The following is a 21,962-nucleotide window of genomic DNA, read 5'->3' as shown; positions in this document are numbered from 1 at the left end:
TGAATATGAATCCAGCTTTGCTACTCATTATGTGCTTGGCTTTGGGAAAGTTACTGAATCATTCTGGGCTTTTAATTTCCTCATAGATGTAATATTAACTATTTCAGAATTCTTATAGGTGCACCTAATACTTTTACTAGTGTGGTGAGTGTTGCACCCCTTACCACCACAATGGGTTTTGTAAATTAAGAGATTTTAAGAGAGGTTTTATTATATTTTATACATAGATATAGTAAATGTTGAATAAATCACTGAAGATGAGTGGGGGAAAAAAGGAAAACCCAAAGCAAGATTTTGAGGCTGAGAGAATAGTTTGAAAAGGAGTCTAGCTTGGTGGAAAGAATGTAGGATTTGGGATCAGAAGATGTAGGTACAAATCTCAGTTATGCTACTTTCCAGATTTGTGGACCTTGCACATATCATATAACTTCTCTTGTCCTCAATTCTTTTGTCTTTAAATGAATATGATTATGGGGGCTTAACTCAGTTAGTTAAGCATCCGACTTCGGCTCAGATATGATCTCACAGCTTGTGAGTTCTAGCCACGCGTCAAGCTCTGTGCTGACAGCTCAGAGCCTGGAACCTGCTTCGGATTCTGTGTCTCCCTCTCTCTCTGACCCTCCCCTGCTCGTGCTCTGTCTCTCTCTCTCTCAAAAATAAATAGCTAAAACTTATGAAAAAAAAAGAATATGATTGTGATGTTTGTGTATCTGAGAGAGTAAAAAGAATCATTTAACATAATGTATATAAGAATACATTATAAAACTCCGATTATACAGATGGTATAATTATTTGACATAGTAGAAATTAGCAAATTGGGGAAAGAGCCAATTAATATGGGAATTTATGGATTTGTTTTTGAATATGCTGAACATGAGGTGACCGTGGGTTTCCAAACAGGGAGTTTCCACAGGCAGTTGAAAATGCAAACCTGAAATTTGGCTGATGGGAGGAAGTTAAGGGTGTTAGCAGTAGAGAGAGAGAGAATGAGTTCACTGAGAGAATATAGTGAGAGATCACTATTCTGACTGGGACTGTGTTTGTTTGCATGCACATATAAAAAACATACATTTTTTGTATTTTTATTTATAAATGCTTATAGACACATGAAATACTGTTAGTTTGTTGCTCTTCCCTGTTTAATTGTAAGCTGTTTAAGGGAAAGGGTGACATCTTCCAACCAGTAAATCTGGCAAAGTGCTGCACACGAGAGAGACAGAAACTAGTCTGGCTGATTATTTTGGTAAATAGAATTTATCATTTCCAGTGTTTCAGATTCTAACCAACTTCCCTTTTTGGGGGGGGCGCTTTGGGGTATATAGCACAAAGCATCACAAAGTCCACAAAAACAGCAACCTTCCCTAGATGGTGAGGTAAGTCTATATAATCACTTTCTCTTTGGAAATTTTTATTACACTGGAAATGAAATGTTTGCATGCGATTATCATGTGATTTCAGTGATCAAAATATTGCCAATTTCCTTTTCCCCTCACAAAATTCCACTTATTCAGGAGTAGAAGATATGGGCTAGGGAGTTAACCCAAGTCTATAGATCAGGGGGTTTTTAGTCTATACTAATTCATCTGGAGATCATTTATTTCCTTCCTCCATCCCCACCGAAGTATCATCTCCCTTATCTATTTTCAAAGCATACTGTGTAGTTAGAGGTAGTCCAGGGAGCTCTATCTGGCACCAGTAAACGGTGTTGGTATTGAACAGAAAGGTACTACATATATCTCAGCTCCAGGGGTCATTTCCTGAGTGTGTATGTTATTGATTACACAGTGTACATAGTAGTTTTATAATATTAAATAGTACATTTTCATTGCAAGTTAACATACAAAATTAATTGCTTAAGCATTTTTTAAAATTTACCTATTTTGATCTGTTAAAATGAAACTTATTAAATAAGTATTTGTATTGCAGTCAGCTTTTAAAACCATTTTTCTTTATCTTTGCCTTCTCATGTTTTCAGTTTATGATCACTGCTTCCTTAAAAATGCTTAAAGGTATTGTTTTGTGTGAATTTTGAATCTGTTTTCTGTAAACTAAATTACATGAAGACCTAACACATGGGACTTGGCAAACATGAAGTTTCACAGAGTTTTTAAAGCACAAGTTATTCTGGAATGTAAAATACATTGTTTGAAATGTTTTAAACGATCTATTATAAAGCATTTTTTTCCTTATCTTATTGATTGGATGTACCAGTACTACTTCTTGTTTATCTTAGAACTTACGCATTGGTCTAATACCTGAAAGATTCACTCAGCCTTTTCAGTCGTTTTGTTTGCAGGGTAATAATAAAGGAACAGACCTTTGACAGAGTTTAATAAGTTAATAACCGCTTCTTTTTTTACCCTCAAATTTTCTTCTTAATGGTCATTCTGGAGAAATTCATTATTTAAAAATTAAAGCTTCTCAGGAAAATAGGGTGTACAGTGTTTAAATTTCTAGTTGTCCTCTTGTCTGAGAAAGGTAATGAAGAGAGCATAGACTAGAAATCATGACTCTTGGATTTATTGTTTTAATTTGTCACTGACTCATTAAATGTCCACAAATTCTTTGTTACTGCTACATTTATACTTCAGCTTTCTCTTCTGGGGATAGAGAATAATCCCTGTTCCCTCCTTGCTTAGTTTTTAAGCAGTCAGATCATATTTGGAATTAAGTTCTTTGGAAGAAAATCATCACTCAGAATCAGTTTATTAGCTATTATGATACATAAATTCAAAATGATTGTGAATGTGATCCTATATGTTAGCATCTTCATTATGTCTTGATATACCGCTTCGCTTGTGTTACTTGTGAAATATGTCATGTGTGTGCATCGTTTGTTTTTGACATTGCTTCATTTCTCTCCGCCTCTCCAGTGCCCCTTCCCATCCAGAAGGTCTCAGCACACTGATGATAGTGCCTTGTTAGTGGTAAGAGCCTTGCACAAAACAGAGTTATGTATTGCTGTGTCGAGTTTGGAGAATAGTTAATTATACTTTTCATTCAGAAATTATGTATCATAAAACATGATGAGCGTCATTACTAAATGCTTTACAAATAGCTGCAAGTGTTTCCCTCCATTACTGTTCATGACTTACCCGGTGTTCCAGGGTTCTGCAGCCATGATTCAAATAGCTTTGTTAGTGTTTCCAAAAGTAAAACATTCATACTGCAGACCATATTAGCTTCATATGTGGGTTGGGAGGAGAGGACATATTAGTTTTTTAAACAACATTTCTGATTACAGGTGCACTTTATTAATCATTAATTTGGTTCATGAGTCATCTGTGTGTTAAATGAATTTCTTTACTCCATGACACTAATTACACAACTGTATATTTGCCATCCTATTTTATTATCTATTTTAAGATACTGAAAATCCCAAACTTTTCACATATACTTACTTCTCAAGATTACCCTCATGCCCATTTTTTAAATTCTGGGAAACATTAACTTGGAATGTTATATACTGATCATTTTTAGCACTGGTTTACTTTTATTGCCTGTTTCTTCAGCAGAAAATGAGTATAACGTAGGAGCTGTGTTGAAAAATCTTACTTTTGTCAGCCTTGCAAGAGAATTCTAACATTCACATAATTGCTTTCCCTGTCATGTTTTATGATATTTTTTTTACAGTAGTGTTGAAAACTAGCAGTTCAAAAGTCTGTGTTTAGCAATTCCTGTCTTACGTGCTGGTAACTGCGCCCTTGTGCATACTGCTGCATGAACTGCACACTTCAGCATGAGACCTTCTTACATAAACTTCCATTGTCAAAATTTCCGTGTGTTCTGCAATTATCATTTCCTTTGAGATGGATAAAGCACATTTTAACTGGGCAGTCTTACAGACAAATAAAACCACCACCCTCTGGAGTTTTAGTGGAAATTAACTGGTGTAAGAAGCAAATGATTTAAATAAATGGAGAAAAATACTGGAGCCTGTGATGATCCAGACACTTTACTAGAATTATCTCATTTACTCCTCATAGTGATCTTAAAAGTTAAGGTTAAACTGATCACCTTTTTACAAATGATTACTGAGGCACAGATGTTCTGTCCAGAATATTTGTCTGAGGTCACATAGCTAGTAAGTGCAAAATTGGATTCAAATCCAGATCTGGCTGACTTGAGAACCTGCTATTAAACACCATGGTGTATTGTCCCTCACACTACAATGGAAAACAATTTAGAAGACTGAAGATGGGATTTAATAACATATAGGAAGTGACATAAGTTTGAACGCCCACACTTCTTTGTCAAGGAAATGTGGAATTTGGAAAAATAAATCCCTTTGGCGTGAAGTCTGAAATGGCTTTAAGCCATTTTCAAAACACATACGCTTGTATTTTACTTACCAGTATTCATGTTTGACCTAAATAAGATGCCCTTTAAAAGGACTGTGTCTCACATATTTTATATGCCAAATAGTATCCAGCACTGTGCAAAAAGTCATATTTTAAAATCATATATCTGCTTTTCTCAAGACTTCTCTTCAGTAGCTTCATATGGTAGAATAAAGGTCTTTCTTAACATGGCCTGCAAGCTCCTGCATACTCTCTCTCTCTCATCTCTGGGCTTATTCTACACCAGCATTTTTTCAGCTTTTCAAATATAGCAAGCCCGCTTCTACCTCACGACAATTTGCAAATGCTATTTCCATCAGCATGGAATGCCTCTCCCTCCCTGCATTTACTCCTTGGTTAATTTCTACTCATCTATCAGGTATCAGCTTAAATGGTAGATCTTTAAAATGACTCTTCTTCAGCCTACAACCCCCTATTAGACTACGAGACTGTAAACAGAGATAATCTCTGTTGCATTTACCTATGTTTATACTCAGTCCCTATCATTGTTCCTGGGATATATTAAGTGCTCAATAAATACTCCTGAAATGAACACATAAATACTATGCATCTGATATTGCTCATTAAATTATTTCATGATGAAAAGGTCTGATAATATAGGAAGGTGTAAATGTTTGATTTCATTTAAAGATCTTAAAATACAAGATTTTTTTTTTTTACAAATAGTTTATTGTCAAATTAGTTTCCACATAACACCCAGTGCTCATCCCCACAAGTGCCCTCCTCCATGCCCATCCCCCCTCCCACCTACATCCATCAGCCCTCAGTTTTTGTCAGCATTCAAGAGTCTCTCATGGTTTGCCTCTCTCCCTTTCCCCCACCATTTCCCCCCTTCTTCTCCCCCTTGTTCCTCAGTTAAGTTCCTCCTAATCCTCCTATACGTGCAAACATGATATTTGTCCTTCTCTGCCTGACTTATTTTGCTCAGCATAACTCCCTCAAGGTCCATCCATGTTACTACATATGGCCAGATTTCATTCTTTCTCATTGCCATGTAGTATTCCATGGTATAGATAAACCACATCTTCTTGATCCATTCTTCCGTTGATGGACACTTAGGCTCTTTCCATGTTTTAGCTATTGTTGAGAGTGCTGCCATGAACATTGGGGTACATGTGCTCCTATGCATCAGCATTGAAATACAAGATTTGAAATAAGTATTAATGATGTTTAATATCCCTGACACTAACATGCTTTTAGGGCTGGCCTCCAGGCTTCTGTTGTTTTCATCTATATCCCATCTGTATCTGTATCTCATCTCTAGAAACTAGAGAGTATCTAGGCTCATTTCACATCCTCTTCTCTTCCACTCCTTTTGTCCTCCTTTGCCAACACAGTGGCTTTTAGCCTTTTTATGTTTGAGATTGACAGTAATGTCTGTACATTTGATTTTAAGGAGGCCCAGGAAAACTGAAGAGGTGACACATACACAGTATATGACTGTTGTTACAGTGTTGTTCTTTGATACATTTCCTTCTTCACTTTTTTCTGCCTTTAGATAGACTAGGTTACAGTGTTACTTTTTTTTTGCCCACCCTGCCAAAAAAAAGAAATACTGCTATCTATCAAATGTCATTAAAAATAGTTGTATTTATTTTATTGATCATCTACACACCTTTTTCTGAACATTCACATGTGTTTAATAAGGTGCTTTATTCCATGACTCACATATTTGTGATCCTAGTGTAAATTTTTTTCACAACCCTGCTTCCTTGCAATATCCTAGTTTAAATTTTTAAAAGTTATTTAACTTAAAAAGATTTTAATATATTTAAGACTTTGGCATTTTGATGTTTTAATAGATACAGTCTTATCCAGTGCCCTTTGTGATGAAAGTCCTGTCTTCTCTGATTTCCACTCTTTACCAAATTAAAAAATTGTCATGCTTTGAGTTTTATCTGTAATCAAAATTCTGTACAATAGATTCTAACACTTACTGTCTCTAATTATACCTGTAATAGACCTAATAGATATATCCAATATTTCTAGTTGTATGTAGGTTGTTGAAAGGATAAAGGATTCAGAGAAAAGGAAAATTCCTCTTATACTCACGTAGGCCATTGGGACACAGAGGCAGAAATGAAATGCTGGTTCATCCACAAGGCATGACACAGAATCCTCATTCCTCTGTTTTCTCACATCAGAGCTGTTACATTGAATTATAAGAAATCTAATTTGGATTAATGTTGAAAAAATAGTGTTCTTACTCATGCCATTTCTGCTCAGTTAAAATGAGCTCTTTGACTGGATTTCTTTTCCCATAATAGGAATAGCACGAGTCTTGGTATTTTCTAAGGCAATTTTGCTCAACAGTTTTGATGTTCACAGTTTTAGTTCCACATAAAATCACTTTTAAGAAATCATGTCTGTCCTTTTTTTTTTTGGTTGTCAAATTCTCATTTATCAAAATATTTTCCTTTGTAGTTCTTAACTAGCTAGACATTCCACTGCACCACTGTTGGTGTCATCTATGATGTCATGAGGGCGGTGGCCATCAACATTGCAGCCCACAGATTGAGCAGTGCCCAGGATTTCTTTATGGTTCCAGAGAGTTCTCTAGCTAAAGATCATTGCCCCATCCATCAGGCAGTGTTGACAATCTCATTGAAAGTGATCGTTCCGCTGTGCTTAACGTTGTTCTGCTTTGTGTCTCTTGGTGGTTCCTTGAGACCTTTGACAATCAGGGCAGAGGCAGAAGGCACCACTTCCGTATGAGCCTGTCTGTTCTGAATGGTCAGTTTCACTGTAATCCTGAGACCCTTCCAATTACCATTGCCTTGGCAGTGTTCACCAACCTTTTTGGAGACAGACCCAGGGGCCTGGTCTTGGGGGCCAGGGCAAATGTGGCACTGACTTCCCCACCAGTACACCTCAGGTGTGTGACTTTGATGTCGTTGGGGTCAAATTTAGGTGTTATGGCAGAGGCAGCTGGTGCCAGATGAACCTGGATTTGAGATGACTGAAGATAGTTGCACCTTGGCCTCCTCTGAGCCAAATGCCAAAAACCGTTTCATTTCTTGATTGGTATGGTATGAGGTATTGAAATAGTTTGACATATATAGAAGGGAAACCTGTTTTGTAAGTTAGGGGGTTTTCCCCTAGTATTCCTTCTGCCCTGTCAGTATTTAATAAACCATTTGAAAGTTTGTCCACAACCTTTCCTTTTCTAATTTCATTGACCAGATCTGCCTGCCTGCCTGACATTTTGCTAACATAAATGCTGCCTTCTGTTTCTTCTCTTTCTCTTTTAAAATGTAGTCACTGTCAGGGTTGAATCAAGTGGGCTGTGCTACTTCCCTGCCTCATTCTTCTGCCTTCATGCCTCTTAAGGTATTTTCTTGTTACTGTAGTACACTGGGAACTTTGGGGAGGGGCTGTGCCTAAGAGTTCTTAACTTTTCCAATTGATTGGTCCAACAGCAATGTGAAATCTAGGATTGCATGAAATACATGTAAGCTTATAAAACTATTTGAGTTTAACATTAATTTTACTTGAAAGTTTTGAAAGAGTTACCATGCTAGATATACTCACAGAGCCTGTGTTAATTCTTTATATTGAAATTCTGTTTGACCTGCCATTCTGATTTTCCTACCAAAGGTTATTTTTTTGTCATGAGTTATTTTACTTTGACTAATAAATAATATAAAATTAACTCTGTTGTCTAATGTGCATTCAAAATAATTTCAGTCCTAATCCCCAAATGTGTCACTGCTAAAACCTTCTTCTAGTAGAGGTCAACAAGCAATGGCCCCGAGGCCACCTGTTTTTGTAAATAGTTTTATTGGCACACAGCCACTACCATTTGTTTATCTATTTTCTGTGGCTGCTTTCGAGCTTAATAACAGAGTTAGAATATGGCCTGCAATCCTGTGCTATGTTGTTATTTGAAGGCCTCTAGGAATGTTGATTCCATATTTGTTAATCATATAATATATAAGAAATTATTAATAATCTTCACTGTTAGAGACTCTCCCCTTGTCTAACTTAGATCGATGCTGTGGCTTACACTTCTCTTCTTTGCAGAGTGGAGATTTTCTAGTTATTTAGCAGTCTTTAAAAAAAGAATCTTTTTATTTGAAAACTATTATGATGCTGCCCTTGTCTTCTCCCCAGATCAACTCTGGTTGTTTTATGTGCCTTTCCCAGTCTGTTAATCCTTTTGAGCTTTCTCTGCCTTCCATTTTGGCTCCACAGTCCCCAAGTAGAAACATAGCCCTTATTAGAGCCTACCTGGTGCTGAGCATGAAACAAGCTTTTTCACATCTTATTCTAAGCGTTAGGTTGACTTTTCTCATTTCAGTATCCATTTTGCTCAGTACCCAGTGTAATTCTCAAATGTTTCAGTTATACTCCTAGATGATAATTGCCACATCTTGTATCTTTTGTTTTTCAAATTTTGCCTTTTGAACATTTTTAATTCTCTGATTTACCACAGTACTTTCAAATTCTTGCATCATGTCCTTGTAAATGCTGGCCCCAACTTTATACCATCTGTAGCCTGATAAACCTTCTCTTTAGTCGTTATTGAAGATGCTACACATACCTGGGTGACTTCTGAAAAACCTTTATAATTCTCATCTCTGTTAACTCTTTGCTAGCCTTTCTCAGCTAGGTTCCTCATTTGAATGACAACATAGAAAATTGAGGGATTGTTCTCTCAAGGAAGTTATATAACTAGTATAGGAGATACATAGGAGAGAAGGTAATTCATTATACTCAATGGATACCTTAGGGCATTGGGGCTTATTCTCTCCCAGAATCAGAGTTGAAAAGGCCAAATCTGAACTTGTCAACCATTGTGTGGGAAGTTTAACTTTCTTTCTTTCTGTCAGACCTGCTGCAGTGTTAATGATTAGTTTAAAAAGACTTACTACCCTTTATTTTTTAGTATCCCCATTACTATACAGCAGGTATATACATATATATTTAGGCATGTGTTTATTTCTTTTGTTACTTAACCAGGCAAAAAAGTTGAGTTCCTGTCAATTTCTGGGGTTTTTTTGGTGCAGTCCTGCAAGTTCTCAAATACAGTCAGTGGCCTCTGAGTGATTCAAACTAACTGCCTTAGTACCCTAGAATCCAAGTTACTTAGATTTCTAGTTTCAATAAAAGTACATTTTAAAAATTATCATTTTACAAGTTGCTCTCTTCTGGCTTTGTTTTTCGTTACACACAACTGTGTATCACCTTTTTGGTGTTTCTAGAGGTGGAGAACATTTATTGCCATTCCGTGCAGTTTGTTTCAGCTCTTCCTTCTCATCTAATAGAGTTGCCTGTTAGCTTTATTGCTTTTTGCAATATTAAATTTTCTAGCCTAACTCCTATTGGGTCTTTTAAAATTAAAAATTTTTTTTCCCTATATATCTGGAATAATCTCTACTGCCTGTGTTTTCCTGTTTGTACTATTGAACCTTGACCAGGTCTTTGTTGGGGTAACTAGTTTTCTCCTTTCTGTCTCATATTCTTTGAAAATAAGGATGCTCTTTTGTTTCCTTGTAAAGATATCATTTTTGCCTCATTTGCTTGCTCATTCTTTTTATTCTTGTTGCTCTGATCTTTTTTTGTTGCTCTTATTTTAAATTTGTAATTTAAATTTTCATTTCTTCTCAACATCCTAAACTTAGTTTATTTGCATCTATAAACTTGATAAACATATCTTTTTTCACTAGTGAAGATACAACACAGTGCTTCACTCAGCAGCTCAGCTTACTTTATAAATTCTCAGCCAAAGAGTATCAAACCAAGGAATTATTACCACAAGTATGTCTTCCAGATCAGTCCAAGAGTCTTCTCAACAGCATGGCTTTTGTGTATGTGTGTATATATGCATGAATGTTAACAAATTCCCTATCATCATTCATTTCTTCTGCCCAACTCCCATCTACAGAGAACAGATTAATGAAAATATTAAAACCAAAAGTGAGAAAAAAGCATGGCAGCAGATGTATGTACCTCTGTGTTTTAAAATCATTCTGTTAGGGGCACTTGGTTGGCTCAGTCAGTTAAGCATCCAACTTCGGCTCAGGTCATGATCTCGTGATTCATGAGTTCATGCCCCACATCAGGCTCTGTGCTGACAACTCAGATCCTGGAGCCTGCTTTGGACTCAGTGTCTCCCTCTCTCTCTGCCTCTCCCCTCTTACTTTCTCTCTCACTCTCAAAAATAAACAAACATTACAAAATTAAAGTTGTAATATGCTTAGTTTATTGGGTCCAGATGTCAAGGCCTTGAAAATTGTTACTCTAACCTTTCTTAATTCTACTCCCCTGCCAATTCTTCAATGTCAACCCATCCAACCAACACTTCTTTTTAAATGAGCTTAATTACATTTCTCTTTTTTTAGGTAAACTTTATACATGTTGAGCTAGCTCTTCTCCCTTTTTACAGTTCTCTTTGGTCAATGAAGTAAAAATACCTTGGACTTAAATGCTAGTCTGGAAATAACAGCTATCTATCATCTTTAAATACCTTCTTTCCTAACTTCATTTTTTTCTTAATACATTAAATTATACTCCCCAGAGGTGTAGAAAAATACTTTAGAAACTATACTAGAAAATGAAATTATTCTCCTGTGTATATTTCCCAATAAAATTTTCTGCCTTAGGATGATCATTTTTAATAGTCATAAGAAAGACCTATCATATAATAGAACTATCTTTAGAGAATGCATTATATAAACTTTGTATCTTACAAAAGTAACTAAAAGGTTTGGCCTTAACTCCAAATTCTCATTTCTAGACTTTATTTTAAAAGAGAGTTGCATGATTTTTTCTTTTATCCCAAAGTAATCATAAATGTGGAAAGTAACTTCTTGAATAATAATTATTGAGATCTCTCTTTTTCTCTACAGAACGATGACAGATCAAATACTGTATCAAGTTCACCTACAACAGAAACAGGTAATAATAGACACAAAGGTACAATTTACCACATCAAGAATAATTCTTTACCAGGATTTTCCTAATAAATTACCTCTTAGAGAGCTGTGACTTCCTTTTCTGAGATGAGAAATCAGACCCAAAATTGGGAACTTCCTGCACATGTTCCATTTTTTAATTCAACTCCTCAACCATTTGATATGAACAAATGAGCATGAGCTATCAGGGTTATAGCTTTGCAAGAAAATCTATTTAGTCTATTAACACTCATTCTCTATTGACATACCAAAAATAGCATGACAATTAAAAATACAAACCGCCTTCCTGATATCAAGGTTACTTTTCTATACTAGATTTTGTGTTAACAAATTTTGTATTCATTTTATATCAATATGTTTAATTTGATCTTTTATACCATTTATTGAACTTTTGTGACATATGTCTATTGCTATATTTAATTTTTTTCATCTCCTTTAATTTTATTTTGCTTTTCCATGCTGATGTAGTTCATCATTCCCCTGCATATTCTTTTCCTGCTGCTATTCAGAGAAACCAGGCCCAGCGCCCTGAAAGCTTCCTTCACCGAGCAGCTGTCAGGGCAGAGGGAAATAAAGGTAAGTCATAGTGACTAAGAAGTGGGGGAGGGTATTTTATATAATGACATTAACCGTTGTCTGCTTTTATTTCATTTTTTTAAATGTTTACTTTTTGAGAGAGAGAGACAGAGACAAAGCATAAGCAGGGGAGGGGCAGAGAGAGGGAGACAGAGAATCCAAAGCAGGCTCCAGGCTCTGAGCTGTCAGCACAGATCCCAAGGCGGGGCTCAAACCCACAAACTGCGAGCTCATGACCTGAATCAAAGTTGGATGCTTAACTGACTGAGCCACCCAAGTGCCCCTACTGCTGTATGCTTTTAAACTTTTACCCTGAGACGTTACTTTGGCAAAAGCTTTAAACTCTGATCTCACTAGCATTAAAGCAGGAGAATCTTTGGGGCACCTGGGTGGCTCAGTCAGTTAAGCATGACCCAACTTTGGGTCAGGTCATGATCTCACAGTTCATGAGTTTGAGCCCGACATTGGGCTCTATGTTGACACGTCAGAGCCTAGAGCCTGCTTTGGATTCTGTGTCTCCCTCTCTACCTACCCTTTCCCTTCTCGTTCTCTGTCTCTCTGTATGTCTCTCAAAAATAAAAAAAAACATTAAAAAAAAAACAAAAACAGGAGGATGTTGTTTCAATTTAACTAGAGTTTCTCAGCACTACCCAAAGAAGATTATAGGTTGGAAAAAATAAAATACTCTTTCAGCCTTTAGGGAACGTTCCTTCTCTTTGTAATGAGCTCTTTTTCAGATTTTTCCGTTGATAAAAGCTATTTTATGTGTTCTTAAAGAAATGAATCAGTAATTATTTTTTTAAGAAATCTGCTTTTTAGTTTTTTAGTTAATATACATCTGCCTGGCCTCCAAAGAAGTTACCTAGAAGTGGAAACAAACATTTCAAATCAAAAATAACTACTTTGAGTATAACTGATAGATGCCCTCGCAGTGAGATTTAAAATCAAACCCAAGGTACACTGCATATGGGACTGTAAACAAATATGGAAAACTGTTTCCACTGTCTAATAATGGTGAACACTTGTATATCCTGTCACCAGCAGTTCTGCTTTCTGAAACATGGAAACATGTACACCCCAAGGTATTTACAAAACTATTTATAGCAACATTATTCATAGTAGCCCCAAACAGAATGTCCATGACTGATACAATGGATACATAATTGTGGTGTGTTTGTACAATGGGATACCATATAGGCAATAATAATGAACTAATTAATACATATAATATGGATAAATCTTATAGACAGACAAAAGCATGCATACATACATACAGTCTGGCTTCATTTATAGAAAGTTCAGAACTAGACAAAACTAATCTATGGTATTACAAATCACGAAGCTAGGACCTGTGTTGTTGGAAATAACCATTAGGTACTAATGGGTAGGGGTCATGAAAGGGGCTTCTGGGTGTTGGTAATAATTGCATTTATTGACCTCATTGTGTTCACTTTGTGATAATTTATTGAGCTGTTTGCTTGTGATTTGCATAATTTAACTTTTCAATGGAAACATTTTTTTTCTCTCACAGTTTCCTCGCCAGCATCTAGAGTCCTCTAATTTGTTCATTTTAGCCACCAATGGAAACATTTTTAATCAAAAAAAAAAAAAATAGTTGAGTTAAATGGGTGGTGGACATTTGATAGTTTTTAACACTGTTCTTGCTATTATTGTGTATATTTGAAACTTTTCTTTTTTTTTAATAAAAACATTTTTTTAAAGAGTTAGTCCAGAAGTGAAAAGTGCTATACTTGTGAGACACCTGTGATCAGGTGGAGCTGCGAATTTTTCCAGCAGTAGCAGTTACCTTTCTGTCTTACATACTCATATTTTTTTTAGGTCATGCTTCACCCCTTCTTTCATCTTCTGCACCTACCACTGATTCTGCAGATTCCATATCAAGACCCAATTCAAGACAGAGAGAGGAAGAGCTGGAGTTAATAGATCAACTACGGAAAGTGTGTACATTACCTTTGAATTGTACTTTTGCATTGTTACTGCTAGAGCACATAACCCTGCAATCGCTTGTTCATTTGACTTAAAATTTTTCATAAAATCAGCAAGTGCCCACCATGTGGTAAACATAAAAGAGATTTTGCTATTAAGGTCATTCTTTTCTTCTGTTTGCTAGGAAAATTAGATGGGTTGTTCTATAAAGCTCAATTCCTAGCCCTACTCATTAAAATTTTTTTCTACCTCATGTATGGAAATCTTGTAAGAGTAGTAATAATTTATATATATATACACATATACATATCACATATAGTGTTTTATTTTGGAACTGAAAGAGAATCTAGTTGTGTTTTATTTTTAACCCTAAAATTGTAAATGAATTTCTCATGTAGTATTTTGTACCACTGTGGCCTGGCTGCCATGTGCATGTATTAGATCTCCTTGAGTTACTGACTTAACGATGGAAGGATAAAATAGGGATTGTGGTACTTGGGGTGCCTGGGTGGCTTAGTTAAGTGTCTGACTGTTGATTTTGGCTCAGGTTGCGATCTCACAGTTTTGAGGTCAAGCCCCACATCAGGCTCTGTGCTTAGCATGGAGCTTGCTTAAGATTCTCTCTCTCCCTCTCTGTTTGCCCCTCCCCTGCTCTCATAACATAAATAAATAAAATAGGGATTGTGGTACTTAAGTTATTTGCTTTTTATCTTGATTCTTAATTAAATATAGTATTTTGTTGTGACCTCATTATGTCCTGTGTCAGCCACTTCAGTTAACGTATTACACATTTTCCTGTTCTTTTAGCATATTGAGTACCGGCTGAAAGTATCACTGCCTTGTGATCTGGGAGCAGCTCTAACCGATGGTGTTGTTCTTTGCCATTTGGCCAATCATGTGCGGCCTCGCTCTGTCCCAAGCATCCATGTCCCCTCGCCAGCTGTAGTAAGTACATAATACTAAAAAGCACTGGCTATTCATGAGACCTATATTATGTACAATGGCAGGTATTATGTAGAATGCTAGGGATACAAATATGAGTAGTCCAGTCCTTGCCTTCCTGGGTCTCCTTCCTATGAGTGAAAAAATGGGCATGTAAACAATGATTCATAACTGTAATAAACATTACAAGAGAGGTATATAAGAGGTTGCTGTAGGAATACAAAAAGGGACCACTTAACTCTGCCTGAAGAGTTCAGGAAAGTCTGCCCAAAGGAGGTAAAATTTGAACAATAGAGTATAAGTAGGAATTTGCCAGCATAGGGGCACCTGCCTGGCTCTGTCAGTAGAGCATGCAACTCTTGATCTGCGGATCATGAGTTCAAGCTCCATTGCACATAGATATTGCTTTTAAAAAAACAGTGACTGAAATGATTATTTAAAAAAAAAAAAGAAATTTGCCAGCATAACAGGAGAGAAAGCATTCTGGTCATAATAAGCCTAGCTAGATTCAAAAGATGGAGCGGATCATGGTATATTCAAGGAACTCATAAGTTGCTTAGGATGATGATGCACAAAGTTGTAGGTATAAATGGTGGGAGATGTAGCTGAAGAGGTAAGCCAAGGGCCATGTGACAGTGGTGTTATGTGCTGTGTCAGATTTAGAGGTTTATCTTACTGTAGACAATGAAGAAACAAAGAATCTGAGGGGGAAAATATGATTATAATTGTAGTTTAGAATGAGGAATCTGTTTTGGGAGTGGAACTCACATGATCTAGTGACCAACGATGAGTGGAAAACGAGGATGCATTCAGGATGACTGGCAGATTTTCTTTCAGCTGCTGGTCAGATACAGAAGTCAGTGTCAGGATGGCAGCCCACAGAAGAAAGAACAAGTTTTTTCCCTTTCAAATTTTCATTATAAAAATTTCAAACTTTCAGAAAAGTTGGAAGAATAATACAAGGAACATTCTTTTTTTAAATGTTTTATTTATTTTTGAGGAGAGAGAGAGAGAGAGTGTGTGAAAAGAGGAAGGACACAGAGAGAGGGGGACACAGAATCTGAAGCAGGCTCCAGGCTCTGAGCTGTTAGCACAGAGCCCGACATGGGGCTTGAACTCACAAACTGTGAACTCATGATCTAAGCCAAAGTCGGATGTTCAACTGACTGAGCCACCCAGGCGTCTCTACAAGAACACTCTTAAAGCCTAGACCTGATGCTTATTTCATTTTATGGTGTTGCTTTGCCTATATTTGTGTGTATGTGGGTGTGTATTTGTGTTTTAATTGTAACTATTTAGTTGCAGATATTATGAAACTTTACTCTCTAAATATTTCAGAGAATTGTCCTAGGCCACCTTGCTCTTCTCTACAGCCTCTAGCCAATGACTCACATGGGGGCTGAGCCCCGCTGCCTCAAGATGGGAGGAGGTGTGATTCACACTCTGGTGGTTCTGTGGGATCAGGCTGAAACCAAGAAGGGGATATAATAGGCCACTAGCAGCCAGCCCAGACTAAGGGTAGAAGGTGAGGATGGAAGCACAGGCTAGCTGATGTGTCACTGGGGGAAGCACCAACAGCATCCATAATCTAGAGGCACATTTCCCTGGTTGTTCCAAAACTATCATTCATACCTGTGCTCTTTCCTTTCCCTGCACACAGTGCGTGCACACACACAAAGCCAGGATATAATGAAGGTTCCCACTGCATTTAATAGTTATTGTTGTGATACCCTCTTTTGATGATTCTAAATGGATACTGTTCTTCTTCTTTTTTTTTTTTTTAAGTTTATTAATTTTGAGAGAGAGCGAGAGACCGAGTGTGCATGTGCAAGCAGGGGAAGGATACAATGCCTGACACGGGGCTCGATCTCACAAACCGTGAGAGCATGACCTGAGCCAAAATCAAGAGTTGAATGCTTAACTGACTGAGCCACCCAGGCGCCCTGGATACCGTCCATTTGTAACATGCTTAATATCGTCTAACCTTTCAAAAATCTTGACTCCATCTCATTTTCTGGTCATTTGTTATTATTTAGTAGGTACTTCCTTTTACAGATTCTTTACTCAAATTGCAGTTGTATCTGGGCCTATAGATGGCCACTTTGGGACATTCAACTTGCTGCCTCTCCAGATACAAATCATTTATCCCTCTCAAGGACTTTGTATTCTTCTAATTATAAAAGCTGCTTTGTTACCAAGTCCCAAGGATAATGATGTGTACTTATCCCCTCTAGCACATCCACAGATAAGCATGTTGCATTTACTTCTAGGGAAAATTGGCAGCCACTTTTACTCAGTGACCTCTGAAAACAGGCCTTCAGTTTTGTGCAGGAAAGGCAGAGAGGAACAGCACTACCAAAGTCCGCTGTGCTCTCAGAGACTTGAAAGACGTGGTTTTGGTCCTAAAGGTGGTGATTAAGAGAATAGGAATTGATGAACTGTTTGGCAACACCAGTAAGGAAAGGATTTATTCATGCTTTGCATTCTTCCCAGTTTCTGTCAGCCAGATTAAGGGAAAAAATTGTTTTAAGAATAATTTTTAAAAAGGACAAATCTGTCATTTTTCATTTCCAGGGGAGATACGTAGGAAGTAGCAAGCAGCTAATGCAGAAAGGGGAGTTTAAGAATAAGGGTGACTGAGGTTCTTTACCTTGATTACCAGAGCACAGTGCCTTTCATGTAAGAGTGTAAAATACATATAGAAAAAATAAAACTCTTTTACAAATACTTAACTGCCTAAAGAAATGAAACACATGGACCTTCTTATAGTCGAAGAAATATGGGTATAACGTAAGATGAGAGCGTTTAAAACTTGCTAGTGAAATCAACAACTCTGCATCGAGTACATATCAAGTGTGAGAACAAAAGGTACGGAGGGGAGTTTTAAGTGGTCCGATTTCTCAAGAACATAAATTCCTCTTTAAAAAAACAAAATCAGTGGTACCTGCATGGCAGTCAATTAAGCGTCTTACTCTTGCTTTCGGCTCAGGTCATGATCTCATGGTTGGGTGGGATTGAGCCCCAAGTTGGGCTCTAGGCTGACAGCATGGAGCCTGCTTGAAATTTTCTCTCTGTCTCTGCCCCTCTGTGTGTGCTCTCTGTCTTTCAAAATAAATAAATGTTTTTTAAAAAAATCAAAAGAGGTCTTCTTAGGACACCTGGGTAGCTCAGTCGGTTATACACTTGACTCCTGATTAGGTTCAGGACATGATCTCACAGTTTGTGAGATCAAGCCCTGCCTTGGGCTCTGTACTGACAGCGCAGTTTGGGGTTCTCTCTGTCCCTCTCTCTCTCTGCCTTCCCCTTCTCACTCTCTTGCTTGCTCTCTCAAAATAAATAAATAAACATTAAAACAAAGAAAAACATGTAAATGTTAAAACTTCCCAAACTATAACATTTGGGGGTAAAAAAATGAGCCAAACAGTTGAAAATTGTCCAGTGTTTTAATTAAAAGCAAAAAACCCAACACCACCAAAAATCCCTACTTTGAAATTGTGATAATGATTTTATGAATAAGTCAGTATTGTGTTAATGGGGTTTCTGTTATAGTACTAGATTTCAGTATAAATATTTATGTCTGTTTTTCTTTTCTATGGATTATTCTCCTTCATATTAGACTGTCGCTTCCCTTAATTTGTTCTTCTGACCATACAGAGAGCTTTGTAACTTACTTTCTTAGTAGAAGTTTTTTTGTGAGAATATAAAATTAAAGAATATAAAATTAAAGCCATATATAAATGAAAAACCATAGCAATTTCTTTATGGCTACATTAATTAAAACACGGTGATTTATTGTAATTTTTTGAGAACAGGCTAATTACAACTCCCCAAGTATATTACTTAAAAACACTTTCTTGATGTATTGTAAGAACTGTGATTTCTTTCACCCAATTCAAAAAATGACCCCTTAATGTAAGGAGAAGTCTTAAGTCCAAGCATTTCAGGCTAGATCAGGCACGTTCAGGGTGGCATAGCCGTAGGTTATCCACACATTTCAAAAGAAAGCCAGAAAGGCATGTGTGTTTCTAAGCATTAAGTTATAATTCATCTTCCGTTGTTATTTTTGGAGATCAGTGATGTTTGATAAACTGCTGTTTGGTTGTTTAATAGGCAGAGGTGTTACGGGTACAGTTTACATTCTTAGAAGTGCACTAGCAAATTGTATCAAAAATGATTACAAATATTGTAATATGACAACTCATATCACCAAAGAACCATGTCACCAAGGTAGATAACCTTTAAAAATTCTGAATCATTTCAAATTTCAGAGTAGTGAAGTTGTTTATTCCTTATTTCTTTAGGTATAGGACATACTCTTGTTGAAATTATCTTCTGCAAAACTTATATAATATTTCTATTCAGATCAGGTTGTTCATTAAAGAATTAGAACAGGTTGTGCACAGCTACCTCAACCCGTATGTTATGTCATCCAAATTCTAGCAAAGCTTTTGGGAATAGTAGGTTCTCTGAGATTTGACTTAAGGCAAAATCATAAGTCCTTCTGCACTCGAATGATAGGGAATCTACCCCAGGAGTCCTTTTGACTAGCCATTCTGTTGGACACATAGAGGCAGGGATTTGTATGTAGCCTGGGATCAAGCACTTTTAGGGCTTCATGAGCTCCCTAATTTGCATGCATGTGTATTCTTCTCAAGGATAGATTCACAACTTTCATCAGACTGTGAGGTGTTTGATCCCAATTTTGAAACATTGACCTACATCCCTGGAATTGAGATAATGCTAAAGGAAGAAATGACTGGGCAGAGAGCTTATTGATTGTTCCTCATTCCTCTACGCCTTCATCAGTCAGAACGCTGCTCTCTACAGGGGGAGTCTCAAAGGAAGTTTTCTACTTCCCATCCCTCTCTCCCTCTCCCCCATCCCCACAAACACAGACATGTTCTATGTCTGAAGATGCTAGTAGCCTTCATGGAGGTAATGTTGAGTTAGTCTCCGTGATCACTATTCTGACTGAGCCTTTTGTTTTCCTTTTTTCTGAGATGGTGGTGATTCTTGAACCAGTTTTAACTTGGCGACATGACCTCCATCCTTTTAGCCTTTCTTTTGCATAGAAACCAAGTTGTTTTTCTACCTATGCTTTCAGACCTACTTCACTCTCCACTCCATAGATATTGGCATCTGAATGGTGAAGTTTCAGAAATGTAGGGGGTCCTTCTTCTATAGAATGAAATGCCCAATTCTTTTCTTTTGTAGAGTTCATGGGGCCCTGTGAACACACCCCCAGCCTTCTCTCCCAGACTCAGATCAAGATCCTTATTTGCTTAGCTAATGTCCCTTGGTAATAAAGCTAATTACATTGTTTCTACTTCCATTTTTACAGGCAGACAGGGAAGCTGGTATAGGGAGAGAGAATTTCTAGCCAACGAAAAATTCTCCAAAGTGCAAAGCAGTTGTCTTGTATTTTCTTTATTTGCCCAACTTCCCTTAAAGTTAAGCCCTTGTTGTGATAGTTTCACCACAGTGACTTTTCCTTGTGCCTCAGTTCACCTTACCTCCCTCTTTAGCCGGGAGTTAAGAAGACCACATCATCACTTGTGCAGTGAATACCCTGCTCTTACTCATGTAAAAAGTAGAAGAGAATGAAGGAGCCCAGGCCCAGTGTAAATTAGCCAATATGAACCCCCATTGCTGTTTTCCTCCTTCTGTTAAGTAGATCCTGATTCTACCATTTGTTTCACTCTTCAAAAAATTTTTTTAATTTTTTTTAATGTTTGTTGATTTTTGAGAGAGACAGACTGCAAGTAGGGGAGGGGCAGAGAGAGAGACACACAGAATCTGAGGCATACTCCAGGCTCTGAGCTGTCAGCACAGAGCCTGACGCAGGCTTGAACTCATGATGTGAGATCATGACCTGACCCAAAGTCTGACACTTAACTGACTGAGCCATCCAGACACCCCCCAAAAAAACAAACTTTTTTACTTCAATGATAGAAGAACTTGGCATAGGAAAGAATGGGTGCTTTCCTAGAAACCTAATGCCTGTCGTCCTTTTGGACCTTTTTGTAAGTTTTTTTATTTGAAAATTAAAAATTATTATTGAGGTGCCTGGCTGGCTCAGGTTGGTAGAGCTTATGACTCTTGATCTCGGGGTTGTGAATTCAGACCTCCACATTGGGTCTACATAGAGATTACTTAAAAAAATAAAATATTTTAAAAAAATTATCTTCCTTTCATCCCACATTTTTTATAATAAAGCCAATACTAGCCCTTGCTACCTCTGACAGATTTAGTTTATAATACTTCCTTCAAACACTATTAATGTATTTATCATATTTCCTCTTTTCATGATATAGTATCATATTCCATCTTCGAAGAAAATCCAGGTAACCTTCCAGAAAAGCTTTGTGTCCTAGAGATGGTTAAAGCTTCCATCTGCTTAGCTATGTGAAAACTCAGTAAAGGCAGAGCTTGTGTAGACATTTGGCTTCCGTGCCTGATGTGCAGACATGGGAAACGAGTCAACAAATTCGAACACTTGAGTTTGTTAATCTTCCCAGGAAATGGAATTCATATCTCTTTCTTACATTATAACCTTTAGGTGAAAAACTTTTTCACAATTTTAGGTCATGTGATACAACTCTGTTTTTAGTCATTAAGAGGTCTGTTCAGAAAAACAAGCTTACTAATTAGAAATTAGGGAAATCTCCTCTGGGAAATGTTCATCCTTCAGGAAACAGGTTCTTTAATCCAATCTTTTAAAATAGAAATGTTTGGGGCACCTGGGTGGCTCAGTCGGTTAAGTGTCTGACTCTTGATTTTGGCTCAGGTCATGGTCTCACAGTTCAGGAGTTCAAGCTCCTCATCGGATTCTATATTGCTGAGCCTCCTTAGGATTTCTCTCTCTCTTTTTCTCTTTCTCTCTCTCTCTCTCTCTCTCTGTCTCCCTCAGGATTCTCTCTCTGCCCCTCTCCTATTTGTATTCTCTCTTTCAGAATAAATAAAATTTTAAGAAATAATGAAATACAAATGTTTTAAAAATTTCAGGTGAATTTGATATTGAATAGAGACATGCTGCATCAATAACATATTTATGAGCAAAAGCTGTTGATTCTTTAAAATTCTTCTTTTAGGGACACCTGAGTGGCTCAGTCTGTTAAGCGTCCAANGTGTTCCCCCCTCCCTCTCTCTGCCCACCCCCCCCCCCAAAGAAACATAAAAAATCTATATTTTTAATAAAATTATCTTATTTTATAAAGAC

General features: G+C 37.1%; 2 protein-coding genes and 1 pseudogene across 10 annotated transcripts in view; 1 reads left to right on the top strand and 2 right to left on the bottom strand.

The window, feature by feature from the left end:
- The window catches only part of DRC9 (dynein regulatory complex subunit 9), a 93,784-nt gene that overhangs the window by 4,979 nt on the left and 66,843 nt on the right, over nucleotides 1-21,962 (bottom strand). For 6 of the 9 annotated variants that reach the window (XM_077767646.1, XM_077767644.1, XM_077767643.1 and 3 more), the window contains one exon: nucleotides 15,512-15,583. The exons of 1 other annotated variant lie outside the window; for it this stretch is intronic. In XM_077767646.1, coding sequence (XP_077623772.1) covers nucleotides 15,512-15,583 — 72 coding nt within the window. Of the gene's footprint in view, nucleotides 1-14,844; nucleotides 14,875-15,511; nucleotides 15,584-21,962 lie in introns of those variants that run through there. 2 more of the 9 variants (XM_077767650.1, XM_077767648.1) reach the window with 2 other exon arrangements.
- The window catches only part of LOC144234353 (DISP complex protein LRCH3-like), a 28,672-nt gene that overhangs the window by 1,953 nt on the left and 4,757 nt on the right, over nucleotides 1-21,962 (top strand). Inside the window, exons 2-6 of the mRNA XM_077767654.1 lie at nucleotides 1,323-1,373; nucleotides 11,213-11,261; nucleotides 11,788-11,854; nucleotides 13,694-13,812; nucleotides 14,609-14,746. Coding sequence (XP_077623780.1) covers nucleotides 1,366-1,373; nucleotides 11,213-11,261; nucleotides 11,788-11,854; nucleotides 13,694-13,812; nucleotides 14,609-14,746 — 381 coding nt within the window. The 5' untranslated portion in view covers nucleotides 1,323-1,365. The remainder of the gene's footprint in view (nucleotides 1-1,322; nucleotides 1,374-11,212; nucleotides 11,262-11,787; nucleotides 11,855-13,693; nucleotides 13,813-14,608; nucleotides 14,747-21,962) is intronic.
- Nucleotides 6,789-8,818, bottom strand: LOC144234381 (large ribosomal subunit protein uL11 pseudogene; annotated as a pseudogene).

This window comes from Crocuta crocuta, unplaced genomic scaffold (assembly GCF_008692635.1).
Source record: "Crocuta crocuta isolate KB4526 unplaced genomic scaffold, BGI_CrCroc_1.0 scaffold45, whole genome shotgun sequence".
NCBI lineage: Eukaryota > Metazoa > Chordata > Mammalia > Carnivora > Hyaenidae > Crocuta > Crocuta crocuta.
The sequence above is the reverse complement of the archived record's forward strand: the minus strand, read 5'-3'. Positions and strand labels throughout refer to the sequence as shown.